Source organism: Triturus cristatus, chromosome 1_1 (assembly GCF_964204655.1).
Source record: "Triturus cristatus chromosome 1_1, aTriCri1.1, whole genome shotgun sequence".
NCBI lineage: Eukaryota > Metazoa > Chordata > Amphibia > Caudata > Salamandridae > Triturus > Triturus cristatus.
The window spans coordinates 114,142,051-114,157,028 of record NC_140579.1 but is presented as its reverse complement, the minus strand read 5'-3'; the positions used below and the strand labels follow the sequence as shown (position 1 = coordinate 114,157,028).

At 49.7% G+C, this 14,978-nt stretch overlaps 1 protein-coding gene across 1 annotated transcript in view; it reads right to left on the bottom strand.

Annotated features, from left to right (window-relative positions):
* LOC146869700 (uncharacterized) overlaps positions 1 to 14,978 on the bottom strand; it is a 664,652-nt gene that overhangs the window by 471,994 nt on the left and 177,680 nt on the right. Inside the window, exons 6-7 of the mRNA XM_085640198.1 lie at positions 2,476 to 2,624; positions 448 to 733 (exon numbers count right to left, since the gene is read on the bottom strand). Of these exons, the coding sequence (XP_085496324.1) occupies positions 448 to 733; positions 2,476 to 2,624 (435 nt within the window). The remainder of the gene's footprint in view (positions 1 to 447; positions 734 to 2,475; positions 2,625 to 14,978) is intronic.

Here is a 14,978-nt window from a genome sequence, read left to right as displayed (position 1 = left end):
TACCCAACTCAATAGTACTCATTTTATCAACCTCAGAAGGATGAAAGGCTGAGTGGACGTGCCAGGATCTGAACCTGTGACCATGAAGTAGAAAAAGGCTCCTACAGTGGATGCATTATTCCAACAAGTCACCAGACCCAGCGTGAGTGTTAAACACACTGTAGTACATCGCTGTCTGCGATTTCCTAATGACGAATCACTAAAATTCGCTATTAGGGAATTGCAAACTCGTGATTTCGAACAGTTCCTCTGCATGCAGATAAAGGAGCCTATATGTCGAATCTGAGGTCAGACCCTGAGAGTGATATGAGTATGAAGCTAGAACACCGCAACCTGAGACAGGGGTCAAGACTTAGAGGTTCGTAAATCTGAGAGATGTCCCACCGTAGCGTTAGCGCCATTCACCTTTAAGCGGGTCCACTGGGTGAGGTCCTAAGGATGGCCTACCTGGGGTTCACGATGCCGTTCTTCTCCAGGGAGTTCCCGATGTGGATTTCGGCGCCATCGAGCCTCTCAGGGACAGCGTCCGCTCTGTTGGTCACGGCTACGGAGGCAATGCGATACGTGGCCCGCACGTCCACCCTCCACCAGGCTGGGAAGTTACCGTTTGTGTGGGTGACTTGATTCAGGTAGAAGTTACTGCTCAGGATTCCATCAATGGCTCGGCTTGCGCTTGCTTGTGGTGAGTAGCTGCTGGACTGTGAGGCCACACCTGCACGAGCCACATTGGTGACTGCAAAAGAGATGGTGGAGAGATCATTGCTCAAAACAATCCTTCTGATTCCTCCCTAGATGTCCCTAGAAAATGAGGATGGATGAAATTAGAAGTTTCAGCCTGGAAGGTGGATGAAGAGAATGTCACGACATTCAACCATCCACTCTATGAGGGCATGGGTGGTCATTGTGGGTAGGGGCTGCGGCACCTCACCTTCCTTCTGGTACCCAGGGTCAAGAGGCAGTGGCAGGAACATACTGTAAAAAGGTTACTAACATCTCTGTGTACCTTCTGTCTTTTTCAGTCCTTACCTTTCCCCCAGAAGCAAAGGAAAGGCTGAGGAAGGGCCATGAGTGGGGAACACGGTGATGTCATCAGTGGTGAAAGTACAGATTAATTTGTTAAATAATAGGTGCTGGGGCCCTGACTAGGAGGCCACTGCAGCTTGCACCACCCATTGCCCTGGTCATCGATGCCAATGACGGAACCAACAACTACGAATCATCTCTGAAGTGCAAGTGCGACAGTTCAGACTATGGGTCCCGAAGCTAAAGGAAAGGCTGGGGAGATAGGTATTAGTAGTATTTAAATGTATATTGAAGGTATAAACCGTGGTTTTCCTCATCTCTAAATTAGATGAGCAGCACCACCGTGTGCCGGTCTTGACAATTAAGTGCTGGTGCCGAGCACCGGAAATCACCGGCTCAAATCAAGCACTGGTTCAAATGCTGTGTGATGTCACTTCCCCAACTAGCCGAAGTTGGCAGTCGGTCTGAAGCAGTGGCACAGCCAAGTTGGATGGATATCGACATAAGATTAATTTGCATACAGTATATCTCAATGCAGCTCATTAAATTGATACTTGTATAGCACACTACTCACCCGCAAGGGTCTCAAGGCGCTTGTACGAATACCGCTGTGGAACCCATCCGGCTTTCCCTGTGAGGCGTCCACTCCTGGGCACCCCCAAGGTGGAGGCCAGGCATCCTTATCGTTGTGGGGGCCGTTGTGGAGATTAAGCAAGCTATTACCCAGAGTTGCAGAGCAGGACTCCATGATTGGAATGACACCGAGGCGAGAATTATCAGGTCCGTGGAATTTTTGAGCCCAAGACCCGCCGAGGCGGGGAATTGAACCCTGGTCCCGGGCTAGACCTCTGCATCAGGGTCTGCCACTCCAATCATTGAGCCACACTTCTCCACAATCATTTACATACCCAGTGGTTACCTTGAAAGTCTATCACGGATCCAACCCACCTGAACCCATGTTGGACACATCTTTTCCACAGTGACAGAGTTTTGATTGTCAGGAATGACTGGCAAATATATTTCCACTTGTTTATGCACAAAAGTATTTTTAGGTTCTGCATGGATGCGTGGAAGGGAGGAATGTGCTGAGTTTTAGGCATCCAACCAACAATCTAATTTCCAAATGTTTGTATCATTCCTGAGAATTCAGTTGAAAAAGACTTTCATGGAATCCACCCAGCATTGTTAAGGACACTTACTATCTACTCTCGCCTCATTTGCACCTGTAAAGGGAAGTTGAAGTGGTCTGGAAAGAAAGAGCTTGAAGGCCAGGAGAAAGAGTGAGGAATGGAAGAGATGCAGGGCTTCTCACCTGGGAGAAGGAGGACGAGGCAGAAGTAGAACAGGGTCTTCCACACTCCCTGAGTCTTAGAGTATTGCAACATATGATCCTCATTTCCACCGCCCCATAGGCGGAACCTCCTCTCTTCACCCATGCAATGGAGAACTCACCTGGCTTGGGTTCCGCGTAGACCTGAACCTCGCAAAGGGTCAGATATTCAGTCACTGATGGAATATTGACTGTGACGTAGCGCCCTGCCATCCCGCCACAGTCGAAGGATTTCGTTTCCCTCAGACCGATTGTGCCAATGGTCGCACACCTGCATGTGAAAACACGGACCAGTGATCAACGCGTCCATTTAATGGCGTTCCTGTAGCTTACAACCTTTCATAATGCATAGCACCACGAGATACTTTGCAAAGCGCGGTCCTAGCTGCCAGGCATTGTGGGGATTGGATGATGACTGTTGCATGGTTGGGCTGCAAGCTCAGTGAGAGATAAGCCTGGTCAGACATGTGCACTATGGTCGCATATTCGGCCTTAGGTCTTTTTGCTCTTTTGGGACAAGACAAGTCGTTCTGCCTCTCGTTCTCGTTCGTTGCCATCATGGCCAACATTAGACTCCATACCTTCAGCCAGCATTGCTTCAGATACACATTTCTTTTCCGAGTTATCAACAAACCTCAACTCTAAATTGTTGGAGCTGTTTGTATTGATTTAGAAGTACAGAAATACATAAAATGACTGATGGACTTTAGACAAATGTAACAGATTTTGTATTTAATAATTTAGTAATTTTAGTTCATCTTAACCTCTAAGCTTCAGTGAAAGGTGAATTAAATAGATGTTTTTTTAAACAAGTGAATTGTTTTTCATCATTCTGGTTCATTAAATGGCTTTGAAATGAGAGAGGTAAACATTTTTGAGTAACATCTCTGTCTTGTCAACGCATATTGTCTTGTTAGTTGGGTATTAAAAGCCCGTGTTCATCTTCTGGTGCCTGAATTCAGTGATTCTGAAAGACAAATCTTCACTTTTCTTCACATCTGGTATGGAATTTCTCTAGAAAGTAGAAGAAACAGAACAGCTGGCCAGTATTCCCAAACAGAACCATAAGCGGATAGTCTGGTGGCTCAAATCTTAAAATAAGTCAAAATGCAAAATGAAGAGTTTTGCTACCCCTGCTCTCCGTCCGAGTGGTTGTAGCTCTGTGCTTACACACAGAAAGGAATGCAGGGGATTTTACTATACCATGACTTTGTATAGGATCTAGTGGGTGGAATGAGAGCTCTGCTATGTATGTACCTGGATCTCTACTGGTGAGTGTAACCTTGGACCAGGTGCAAAGTGTGAGCTCTCCCCCGTATATAACAATGGGTATAGCAAAATGAGCTGGGAGCAGCGCCTCGCATCAGAGGCTTTGTGCTAGGCGCCATGTTGTATATGGAGTGTTGGGTGAGTGCTGTGATATACCGCACGACCATCTGACCTGAGGGATGGTACAAGAGGGCCCTGGATGAGCAGAGTTGTGTAATGAAACTGGAGAACTGATCTGAGCAGGGAAAGGTCGGTTCTGGAAGCCATTGTTAGAACTCCTACATTACAAAGGGGGCCTACACTAGGAGTCCAAAGGGGTGTGCTGTGTATCAGTAATGCTCGTCTTTTAATACTTGCACTCAGTGGACCCCCAACCAGCACCTGCAGGCTAGGTGACTAAAAGAATGAAGACACTGAAAGGGGCCATCCATTATAGCAAAGGAAAACAGTTCTTTCTACCCAGCCTTGCATTAATGTCATAAACAACAGGCATCTCATAATGTTCTCTTATTTGATGAGGTCTGGTTGCGTTTTGAGACCTATTGTGACATCACCCTCCAGCTGGCCCCTTTAAAGACAAAGTTTAGGGAAAGGCAAACCTTCCTGGAAATCCAGTGACACAATCCCACAGCTGGATCATTGATGCTGTGCCCTCTTCTGGCTTTCACACATCAGATTATTATATTAGTTTTACTACTTACATCCTATTTTGACTGGTAAATGCTCTAACGAACCATACGGTATACTTCTCTGCGTGGAGGTGAGGTAAAATGGTTATATGCCTCTATATCATATTTAAATTATCGCTCTATGAAAATATCCCATCCGCTACATCGCCTACCACTATATGACTATACATAAATGAGTATAGATTTTCAATGCATCACATTTACAACCCTATACCAAGATACATATATGTCGGTAGTGATTCAATATATATCACATATTTTCATCTGAAAAAACCTGGTTAGCTTCTCTCCTTTATCCAAGACAGTCACAAGGGAGGGTGAGCCGGGGCTAACTTACCCAGGCTGTGCCCTCTCCAGACCCCCCTGCCCTCAGTTCTGCTCAGGACCAAAAGGTGAACAGGCAACAAACCAAACAAGATAACAAGGTCCGTCCTCGAGGGCTTAAGTTTATTTCCCCGGCTCCCGAGCGCTTGGAATGTTATTATATTATTTAAAGGGGCGGCTCTTTCCTCTCAATTTAGGTATAACAGGATGATCCCATGACAGTGTTTTCATATTTTTCAGGGGCCAGAGAGCTGGTGTGAAAGGTAAGAAAAGGTGCAGGGATTACAGACATTACAGTGCATGTTATGTACAGTTATGACACTTCCAGCATTCTGAAATCCAGGTATACGACAAGGGGGAGGTCCTGCAGAGGAGGTTTGAGGTGCATCGTGAGAGGTGTTGCATCTGAACACTACTGCAGCGGTGCTGCTTCTGACAGCTTGAATGCTGCTGTATACAGCAGGTGTCAGTGTATTCAGGTATACGATAAGGGGGAGGCCCTGCAGAGGAGGGTTGAGGTGCACCGTGAGAGGTGTTGCATCTGAACACTACTGCAGCGGTGCTGCTTCTGACAGCTTGAATGCTGCTGTATACAGCAGGTGTCGGTGTATTCAGGTATACGACAAGGGGGAGGTCCTGCAGAGGAGGTTTGAGGTGCACCATGAGAGGTGTTGCATCTGAACACTACTGCAGCGGTGCTGCTTCTGACAGCTTGAATGTTGCTGTATACAGCAGGTGTCGGTGTATCCAGGTATACGACAAGGGGGAGGTCCTGCAGAGCAGGTTTGAGGTGCACCGTGAGAGGTGTTGCATCTGAACACTACTGCAGCGGTGCTGCTTCTGACAGCTTGAATGCTGCTGTATACAGCAGGTGTCGGTGTATTCAGGTATACGACAAGGGGGAGGTCCTGCGGAGCAGCTTTGAGGTGCACCATGAGAGGTGTTGCATCTGAACACTACTGCAGCGGTGCTGCTTCTGACAGCTTGAATGTACTGTATACAGCAGGTGTCAGTGTATTCAGGTATACGACAAGGGGGAGGTCCTGCAGAGCAGGTTTGAGGTGCTCCGTGAGAGGTATTGCATCTGAACACTACTGCAGCGGTGCTGCTTCTGACAGCTTGAGTGTTGCTGTATACAGCAGGTGTCGGTGTATTCAGGTATACGACAAGGGGGAGGTCCTGCAGAGGAGGTTTGAGGTGCACCGTGAGAGGTATTGCATCTGAACACTACTGCAGCGGTGCTGCTTCTGACAGCTTGAGTGTTGCTGTATACAGCAGGTGTCGGTGTATTCAGGTATACAACAAGGGGGAGGTCCTGCAGAGCAGGTTTGAGGTGCACCGTGAGAGGTGTTGCATCTGAACACTACTGCAGCGGTGCTGCTTCTGACAGCTTGAATGTTGCTGTATACAGCAGGTGTCGGTGTATTCAGGTATACGACAAGGGGGAGGTCCTGCAGAGGATGTGATGTGATGTGATGTGAAAAGCATTTATAAAGCGCGGCGTACACTATACAGTTTCTTGGCGCTGAGGGAGGGGGCGGAAAGCAACTGCCTGAGGAGTGGGAGGGAGGCAAAGGAAAGGGCAGGAGTAGAGGTGAAGAGGGAAGGGGAAAACTGAAAGAAAAAAAAAAAAAAGGAAATTTAGTTTAGTTGTACACCGAGCGGAAAAAGTGAGTCTTGAGGAGGGATCTGAACTGGGTATAGGGAGAAGCCAGTCTTATATCCAGGGGGAGGGAGTTCCAGAGAGAGGGAGCTAGGAACGAGAATCTTAGACCGCCCCATTTCTTACGCTTGACTTTGGGGACTATAAGAAGAGCCAAATGAGCCGAGCGCAGATTGCGGGAAGGAACATATGGGTGAATGAGAGAGGAAATGAACGAGGGGTCAAGGCCGGCAAGAGATTTAAAGATGAGGCATCCTAGCTTGAATTTGCAGCGTTCAGAGATGGGGAGCCAGTGCAAGGATTTTAGCAAGGGGCGGGTATGGTGGTGCATCGCTTGATGGAAGATGAGGCGGGCCGCCTGGTTCTGAACAAGCTGCAAGCATTTGAGCTGGTAGTCAGGGATGCCAACATACAAAGAATTGGCGTAGTCAATTCTAGAGATGACTAATGCCAGAAGGGCCAAGGTAAGAGCTTCGGTGGTGAGAAAACGCGTAATTTTCCGAATTTTACGGAGTTAAAAAAAGAAAGAAGAGACAGTAGCATTTATCTGGGGCTTCATCGAAACGTCTTTGGTGATGATAACCCCGAGACTTTTTGCCGAATCAGTAGGGCGGGGAGGACGGCCCAGGCTGGAGGGCCAGAAATTGGAGTTCCAGGGGTTGGAAGGGCCTCCTACAAGAACCAGTTCGGTCTTGTCGGGGTAGAGTTTCAGGTGGTTTGCCCCCATCCAATTACTGATGTGGCCAAGAATGGCTTGAAAGTTGGAGACTGACTGGTCCGAGGAGTCGATGTTAAAGACTAACTGGATGTCGTCCGCATAATTAAATGCGGAGACATTTTTATCTCGGAGAGAACTGATCAGAGGGGTGAGATAAAGGTTAAAGAGGAGTGGGGACAGAGAGGATCCCTGAGGCACGCCGCAGGTCAGCCCAACCCTGTCCGCAGAGAACTGGGATAGCCGGACCGCTTGTTGGCGGTTGGTAAGAAACGAGCGGATCCAGTCAAGAGCAGTACCCCCTATCCCAGCCTGCCTGGCACGGTCGACCAAGATGGTGTGGTCGACCGTGTCAAAGGCGGCCGACAGATCCAGAAGCACCAGGGCTTGGCTGGTGTTAAGGTCAGCTCCCCTACGCAGTTCTTCCATGACAGAAAGTATGACCATCTCAGTAGAGTGGGCGGGCCTGAAGCCGGCCTGTTGGGAGTCGAGGAAGTGAGACTGCTCAACAAACGAGCTCAGGATGTTGGTGACATGGGTCTCAAGCACCTTTCCAAGGTAATAGAGAAGGGAGATGGAACGGAAGTTGCTCATGGTCGTAGGATCAGCTGTCTGTTTTTTTAAGATAGGTACTACCTCCGCTATCTTAAAGATACTAGGGACTAGGCCGGAGGTGAGGGAGTTGTTCAGCAATGCCAAGGGGGGAGTGGGACACGTAGTGAAGACCTTGCATAGGAGCTTGGGGGGGCAGCAGTCAGTGGGAGATCCTGAAGTGACTTTGCTAAGGAGGGCGGGGAAATCCGCCTCCGTAATGAGGGGAATCTGAGTGAGAGACTGGGGATAAAGGGGGTCAACATGGGGGTTGTCTGGGAACACAAAGGAGTCCGATACGGGCAACATCGAAATAATGTTTTTGATTTTTGCAATCTTCTCGATAAAAAAATGATTGAGGGAGTTGCAGAGCTTCTGGGAAGGGAGGGTTTTGATGGAAACTCTGTCTGGATGGGATAGCTCCTCCACAATCGAGAAGATGCTTTTAGATTTGTTAGCTGACTCCACGATTTTGTTAGAGAAGTACATGGTTTTGGCTAATACAATAGAGGATTTGTACCCTTTGAGTAGGGATACAAACTCTACCCTGGCTTCGGGGGCGTAGTTTTTGCGCCACCGGCGCTTGGCTTGTCTGAGAACAAGCTTTAAAACTTTAAGGTCCTCAGAGAACCATTTCTGAGCATCATGAAGACGTCTAGTTTTGATCCGTTTGTAAGGGGCGACCGCATCACTGGCGGACTCAAGCCAATGGCTTAGGTTAGAGGCGTGTGTGTCTAATGAATAGGATTCCAGGGGAATGGAGGTACTGAGTAGGTTGATGAATTGGCTAATGTCGGCCTTATTCCAGTTTCGGGCGAAGAGATTAGTATCGAGGGGCCTGCCGGGACAGGTGGAAGTTTTAAGGGAGAAGGAAATGAGGAAGTGATCGGACCAAGCACATGGCAATATAAGGGGGGCCGAGATCACTAAATTAGAGGTCCAGACCTGATCCAGTGAATGGCCTTTGGTATGCGTGGCGGTATTTATATGTTGGCAGCAGTTCAAGCTGCGCAGCAAGTCGGAGAAAGCCAACGAACAGGCACTTTCCTTCTCATCCTGGGGCCAGTAGTTGAAGTCTCCGAGGACTAGGATTTTAGAGTTATTGATGACTATCTGGGATAAAAGATCTCCGAACATAGATGGAAAGTCAGGCATGGACTGAGGGGGGCGATAGACTAAGACACAAGTAAGGGGTGATGCTGGGGAATCCAGTCTGAGTGCAAGGCAGTCAACCTGAGGAATACATGATACGGTAAGGGTGGAAAATCTGATGGAAAGCTTGATGATGGCTGCCACACCCCCTCCGGGTTTACCGGAAGTCCTATTGGTTTGAAGAATGTAGTAACCAGGTGGAATGGCAGCCAAAATGTCGGGGGAAGATCCATCGTGCAGCCAAGTTTCAGTTAGAAACAATATGTCGGGGTTATCGGTGTCTAGGAAATGGAAGATTTCCGTCTGATGTTTTACGAGTGAGCGGGTGTTAAGATAACGCACTTTGAGCGCAAGGCTGGAGGGTGAGGACCAGGAAGAGGGGTGAGAGATAAATTGAGGAGGGGTAGGGCCTGTGCAAGCATCAAACTCTGGAAAAGTGTTTCGGATGTGACCCAGACGATTAAGCAGCATGCGTATAGATGGGGCTAAAGGCCAGGGGGCGTGCAGGTCAAGTAGGTCAACAGGGGAGTATTGAATGATACGGGCAGAGTGGCGGGCCCCGTGCCCCGTTCGGACGCGGACGGGCGCAGTTTGGCTGAGGTGCACCGTGAGAGGTGTTGCATCTGAACACTACTGCAGCGGTACTGCTTCTGACAGCTTGAATGTTGCTGTATACAGCAGGTGTCGGGGTATTCAGGTATACGACAAGAGAGAGGTCCTGCAGAGGAGGTTTGAGGTGCACCGTGAGAGGTGTTGCATCTGAACACTACTGCAGCGCTGCTGCTTCTGACAGCTTGAATGTTGCTGTATACAGCAGGTGTCGGTGTATTCAGGTATACGACAAGGGGGAGGTCCTGCAGAGCAGGTTTGAGGTGCACCGTGAGAGGTGTTGCATCTGAACACTACTGCAGCGGTGCTGCTTCTGACAGCTTGAATGTTGATGTATACAGCAGGTGTCAGTGTATTCAGGTATACAACAAGGGGGAGGTCCTGCAGAGCAGGTTTGAGGTGCACTGTGAGAGGTGTTGCATCTGAACACTACTGCAGCGGTACTGCTTCTGACAGCTTGAATGTTGCTGTATACAGCAGGTGTCGGTGTATCCAGGTATACGACAAGAGGGAGGTCCTGCAGAGGAGGTTTGAGGTGCACCGTGAGAGGTGTTGCATCTGAACACTACTGCAGCGGTGCTGCTTCTGACAGCTTGAATGTTGCTGTATACAGCAGGTGTCAGTGTATTCAGGTATACAACAAGGGGGAGGTCATGCAGAGCAGGTTTGAGGTGCACCGTGAGAGGTATTGCATCTGAACACTACCAGCAGCGGTGCTGCTTCCGACAGCTTGAATATTGCTGTATACAGCAGGTGTCGGTGTATTCAGGTAAACAACAAGGGGGAGGTCCTGCAGAGCAGGTTTGAGGTGCACCGTGAGAGGTGTTGCATCTGAACACTACTGCAGCGGTGCTGCTTCTGACAGCTTGAATGTTGCTGTATACAGCAGGTGTCGGTGTATTCAGGTAAACGACAAGGGGGAGGTCCTGCAGAGCAGGTTTGAGGTGGTCCGTGGGAGGTGTTGCATCTGAACACTACTGCAGCAGTGCTGCTTCTGACAGCTTGAATTTTGCTGTATACAGCAGGTGTCGGTGTATTCAGGTATACGACAAGGGGGAGGTCCTGCAGAGCAGGTTTGAGGTGCACCGTGAGAGGTATTGCATCTGAACACTACTGCAGCGGTGCTGCTTCTGACAGCTTGAGTGTTGCTATATACAGCAGGTGTTGGTGTATTCAGGTATACAACAAGGGGGAGGTCCTGCAGAGCAGGTTTGAGGTGCACCGTGAGAGGTGTTGCATCTGATCACTACTGCAACGGTGCGGCTTCTGACAGCTTGAATGTTGCTGTATACAGCAGGTGTTGGTGTATTCAGGTATATGACAAGGGGGAGGTCCTGCAGAGCAGGTTTGAGGTGCACCGTGAGAGGTATTGCATTTGAACACTACTGCAGCAGTGCTGCTTCTGACAGCTTGAATGTTGCTGTATACAGCAGGTGTCGGTGTATTCAGGTATACGACAAGGGGGAGGTCCTGTTGAGCAGCTTTGAGGTGCACCGTGAGAGGTATTGCATCTGAACACTACTGCAGCGGTGCTGCTTCTGACAGCTTGAATGTTACTGTATACAGCAGGCGTCGGTGTATTCAGGTATATGACAAGGGGGAGGTCCTGCAGAGCAGGTTTGAGGTGCACCGTGAGAGGTATTGCATCTGAACACTACTGCAGCGGTGCTGCTTCTGACAGCTTGAATGTTGCTGTATACAGCAGGTGTCGGTGTATTCAGGTATACGACAAGGGGGAGGTCCTGCAGAGCAGGTTTGCGGTGCACCGCGAGAGGTGTTGCATCTGAACACTACTGCAGCGCTACTGCTTCTGACAACTTGAATGTTGCTGTATACAGCAGGTGTCAGTGTATTCAGGTATACGACAAGAGGGAGGTCCTGCAGAGGAGGTTTGAGTTGCACCGTGAGAGGTGTTGCATATGAACACTACTGCAGCGGTGCTGCTTCTGACAGCTTGAATGTTACTGTATACAGCAGGTGTCGGTACATCCGGGTATACGACAAGGGGGAGGTCCTGCGGAGCAGGTATGAGGTGCACCGTGAGAGGTGTTGCATCTGAACACTACTGCAGCGGTGCTGCTTCTGACAGCTTGAATGTTGCTGTATACAGCAGGTGTCGGTGTATTCAGGTATACGACAAGGGGGAGGTCCTGCAGAGCAGGTTTGAGGTGCACCGTGAGAGGTGTTGCATCTGAACACTACTGCAGCGGTGCTGCTTCTGACAGCTTGAATGTTGCTGTATACAGCAGGTGTCAGTGTATTCAGGTATACAACAAGGGGGAGGTCCTGCAGAGCAGGTTTGAGGTGCACCGTGAGAGGTGTTGCATCTGAACACTACTGCAGCGGTGCTGCTTCTGACAGCTTGAATGTTGCTGTATACAGCAGGTGTCAGTGTATTCAGGTATACAACAAGGGGGAGGTCCTGCAGAGCAGGTTTGCGGTGCACCGTGAGAGGTATTGCATCTGAACACTACTGCAGCGGTGCTGCTTCCGACAGCTTGTATGTTGCTGTATACAGCAGGTGTCGGTGTATTCAGGTAAACAACAAGGGGGAGGTCCTGCAGAGCAGGTTTGAGGTGCACCGTGAGAGGTGTTGCATCTGAACACTACTGCAGCGGTGCTGCTTCCGACAGCTTGAATGTTGCTGTATACAGCAGGTGTCGGTGTATTCAGGTATACAACAAGGGGGAGGTCCTGCAGAGGAGGTTTGAGGTGCACCGTGAGAGGTGTTGCATCTGAACACTACTGCAGCAGTGCTGCTTCTGACAGCTTGAATGTTGCTGTATACAGCAGGTGTCGGTGTATTCAGGTATACGACAAGGGGGAGGTCCTGCAGAGCAGGTTTGAGGTGCACCGTGAGAGGTGTTGCATCTGAACACTACTGCAGCGGTGCTGCTTCTGACAGCTTGAATGTTACTGTATACAGCAGGTGTCGGTACATCCGGGTATACGACAAGGGGGAGGTCCTGCGGAGCAGGTTTGAGGTGCACCGTGAGAGGTGTTGCATCTGAACACTACTGCAGCGGTGCTGCTTCCGACAGCTTGTATGTTGCTGTATACAGCAGGTGTCGGTGTATTCAGGTAAACAACAAGGGGGAGGTCCTGCAGAGCAGGTTTAAGGTGCACCGTGAGAGGTGTTGCATCTCAACACTACTGCAGCTGTGCTGCTTCCGACAGCTTGAATGTTGCTGTATACAGCAGGTGTCGGTGTATTCAGGTATACAACAAGGGGGAGGTCCTGCAGAGCAGGTTTGAGGTGCACCGTGAGAGGTGTTGCATGTGAACACTACTGCAGCGTTGCTGCTTCTCACAACTTGAATGTTGCTGTATACAGCAGGTGTCGGTGTATTCAGGTATACGACAAGAGGGAGGTCCTGCAGAGGAGGTTTGAGGTGCACCGTGAGAGGTGTTGCATCTGAACACTACTGCAGCAGTGCTGCTTCTGACAGCTTGAATGTTGCTGTATACAGCAGGTGTCGGTGTATTCAGGTATACGACAAGGGGGAGGTCCTGCAGAGCAGGTTTGAGGTGCACCGTGAGAGGTGTTGCATCTGAACACTACTGCAGCGGTGCTGCTTCTGACAGCTTGAATGTTACTGTATACAGCAGGTGTCGGTGTATTCAGGTATATGACAAGGGGGAGGTCCTGCAGAGCAGGTTTGAGGTGCACCGTGAGAGGTATTGCATCTGAACACTACTGCAGCGGTGCTGCTTCTGACAGCTAGAATGTTGCTGTATACAGCAGGTGTCGGTGTATTCAGGTATACGACAAGGGGGAGGTCCTGCAGAGCAGGTTTGCGGTGCACCGTGAGAGGTGTTGCATCTGAACACTACTGCAGCGGTGCTGCTTCTGACAGCTTGAATGTTACTGTATACAGCAGGTGTCGGTGTATTCAGGTATACGATAAGGGGGAGGCCCTGCAGAGGAGGTTTGAGGTGCACCGTGAGAGGTGTTGCATCTGAACACTACTGCAGCGGTACTGCTTCTGACAGCTTGAATGTTGCTGTATACAGCAGGTGTCGGTGCATTCAGGTATACGACAAGAGGGAGGTCCTGCAGAGGAGGTTTGAGGTGCACCGTATGAGGTGTTGCATGTGAACACTACTGCAGCGGTGCTGCTTCTGACAGCTTGAATGTTACTGTATACAGCAGGTGTCGGTACATCCGGGTATACGACAAGGGGGAGGTCCTGCGGAGCAGGTTTGAGGTGCACCATGAGAGGTGTTGCATCTGAACACTATTGCCAGCGGTGCTGCTTCTGACAGCTTGAATGTTGCTGTATACAGCAAGTGTCGGTGTATTCGGGTATACGACAAGAGGGAGGTCCTGCAGAGCAGGTTTGAGGTGCACCGTGAGAGGTGTTGCATCTGAACACTACTGCAGCGGTGCTGCTTCTGACAGCTTGAATGTTGCTGTATACAGCAGGTGTCGGTGTATTCAGGTATACGACAAGGGGGAGGTCCTGCAGAGCAGGTTTGAGGTGCACCGTGAGAGGTGTTGCATCTGAACACTACTGCAGCGGTGCTGCTTCTGACAGCTTGAATGTACTGTATACAGCAGTTGTCGGTGTATCCAGGTATACGAGAAGGGGGAGGTCCTGCAGAGGAGGTTTGAGGTGCACTGTGAGAGGTGTTGCATCTGAACACTACTGCAGTGGTACTGCTTCTGACAGCTTGAATGTTGCTGTATACAGCAGGTGTCGCTGTATTCAGGTATACGACAAGAGGGAGGTCCTGCAGAGGAGGTTTGAGGTGCACCGTGAGAGGTGTTGCATCTGAACACTACTTCAGCGGTGCTGCTTCTGACAGCTTGAATGTTACTGTATACAGCAGGTGTCGGTGTATTCAGGTATCGATAAGGGGGAGGTCCTGCAGAGTAGGTTTGAGGTGCACCATGAGAGGTGTTGCATCTGAACACTACTGCAGCGGTGCTGCTTCTGACAGCTTGAATGTTACTGTATACAGCAGGTGTCGGTACATCCGGGTATACGACAAGGGGGAGGTCCTGCGGAGCAGGTTTGAGGTGCACCGTGAGAGGTGTTGCATCTGAACACTACTGCAGCGGTGCTGCTTCTGACAGCTTGAATGTTGCTGTATACAGTAGGTGTCGGTGTATCCAGGTATACAACAAGGGAGAGGTCCTGCAGAGCAGGTTTGAGGTGCACCGTGAGAGGTGTTGCATCTGAACACTACTGCAGCGGTGCTGCTTCCGACAGCTTGAATGTTGCTGTATACAGCAGGTGTCGGTGTATTCAGGTATACAACAAGGGGGAAATCCTGCAGAGCAGGTTTGAGGTGCACCGTGAGAGGTGTTGCATCTGAACACTATTGCAGCGTTGCTGCTTCTCACAACTTGAATGTTGCTGTATACAGCAGGTGTCGGTGTTTTCAGGTATACGACAAGAGGGAGGTCCTGCAGAGGAGGTTTGAGGTGCACCGTGAGATGTGTTGCATCTGAACACTACTGCAGCAGTGCTGCTTCTGACAGTTTGAATGTTACTGTATACAGCAGGTGTCGGTGTATTCAGGTATACGACAAGGGGGAGGTCCTGCAGAGGAGGTTTGAGGTGCACCGTGAGAGGTGTTGCATCTGAACACTACTGCAGCGGTACT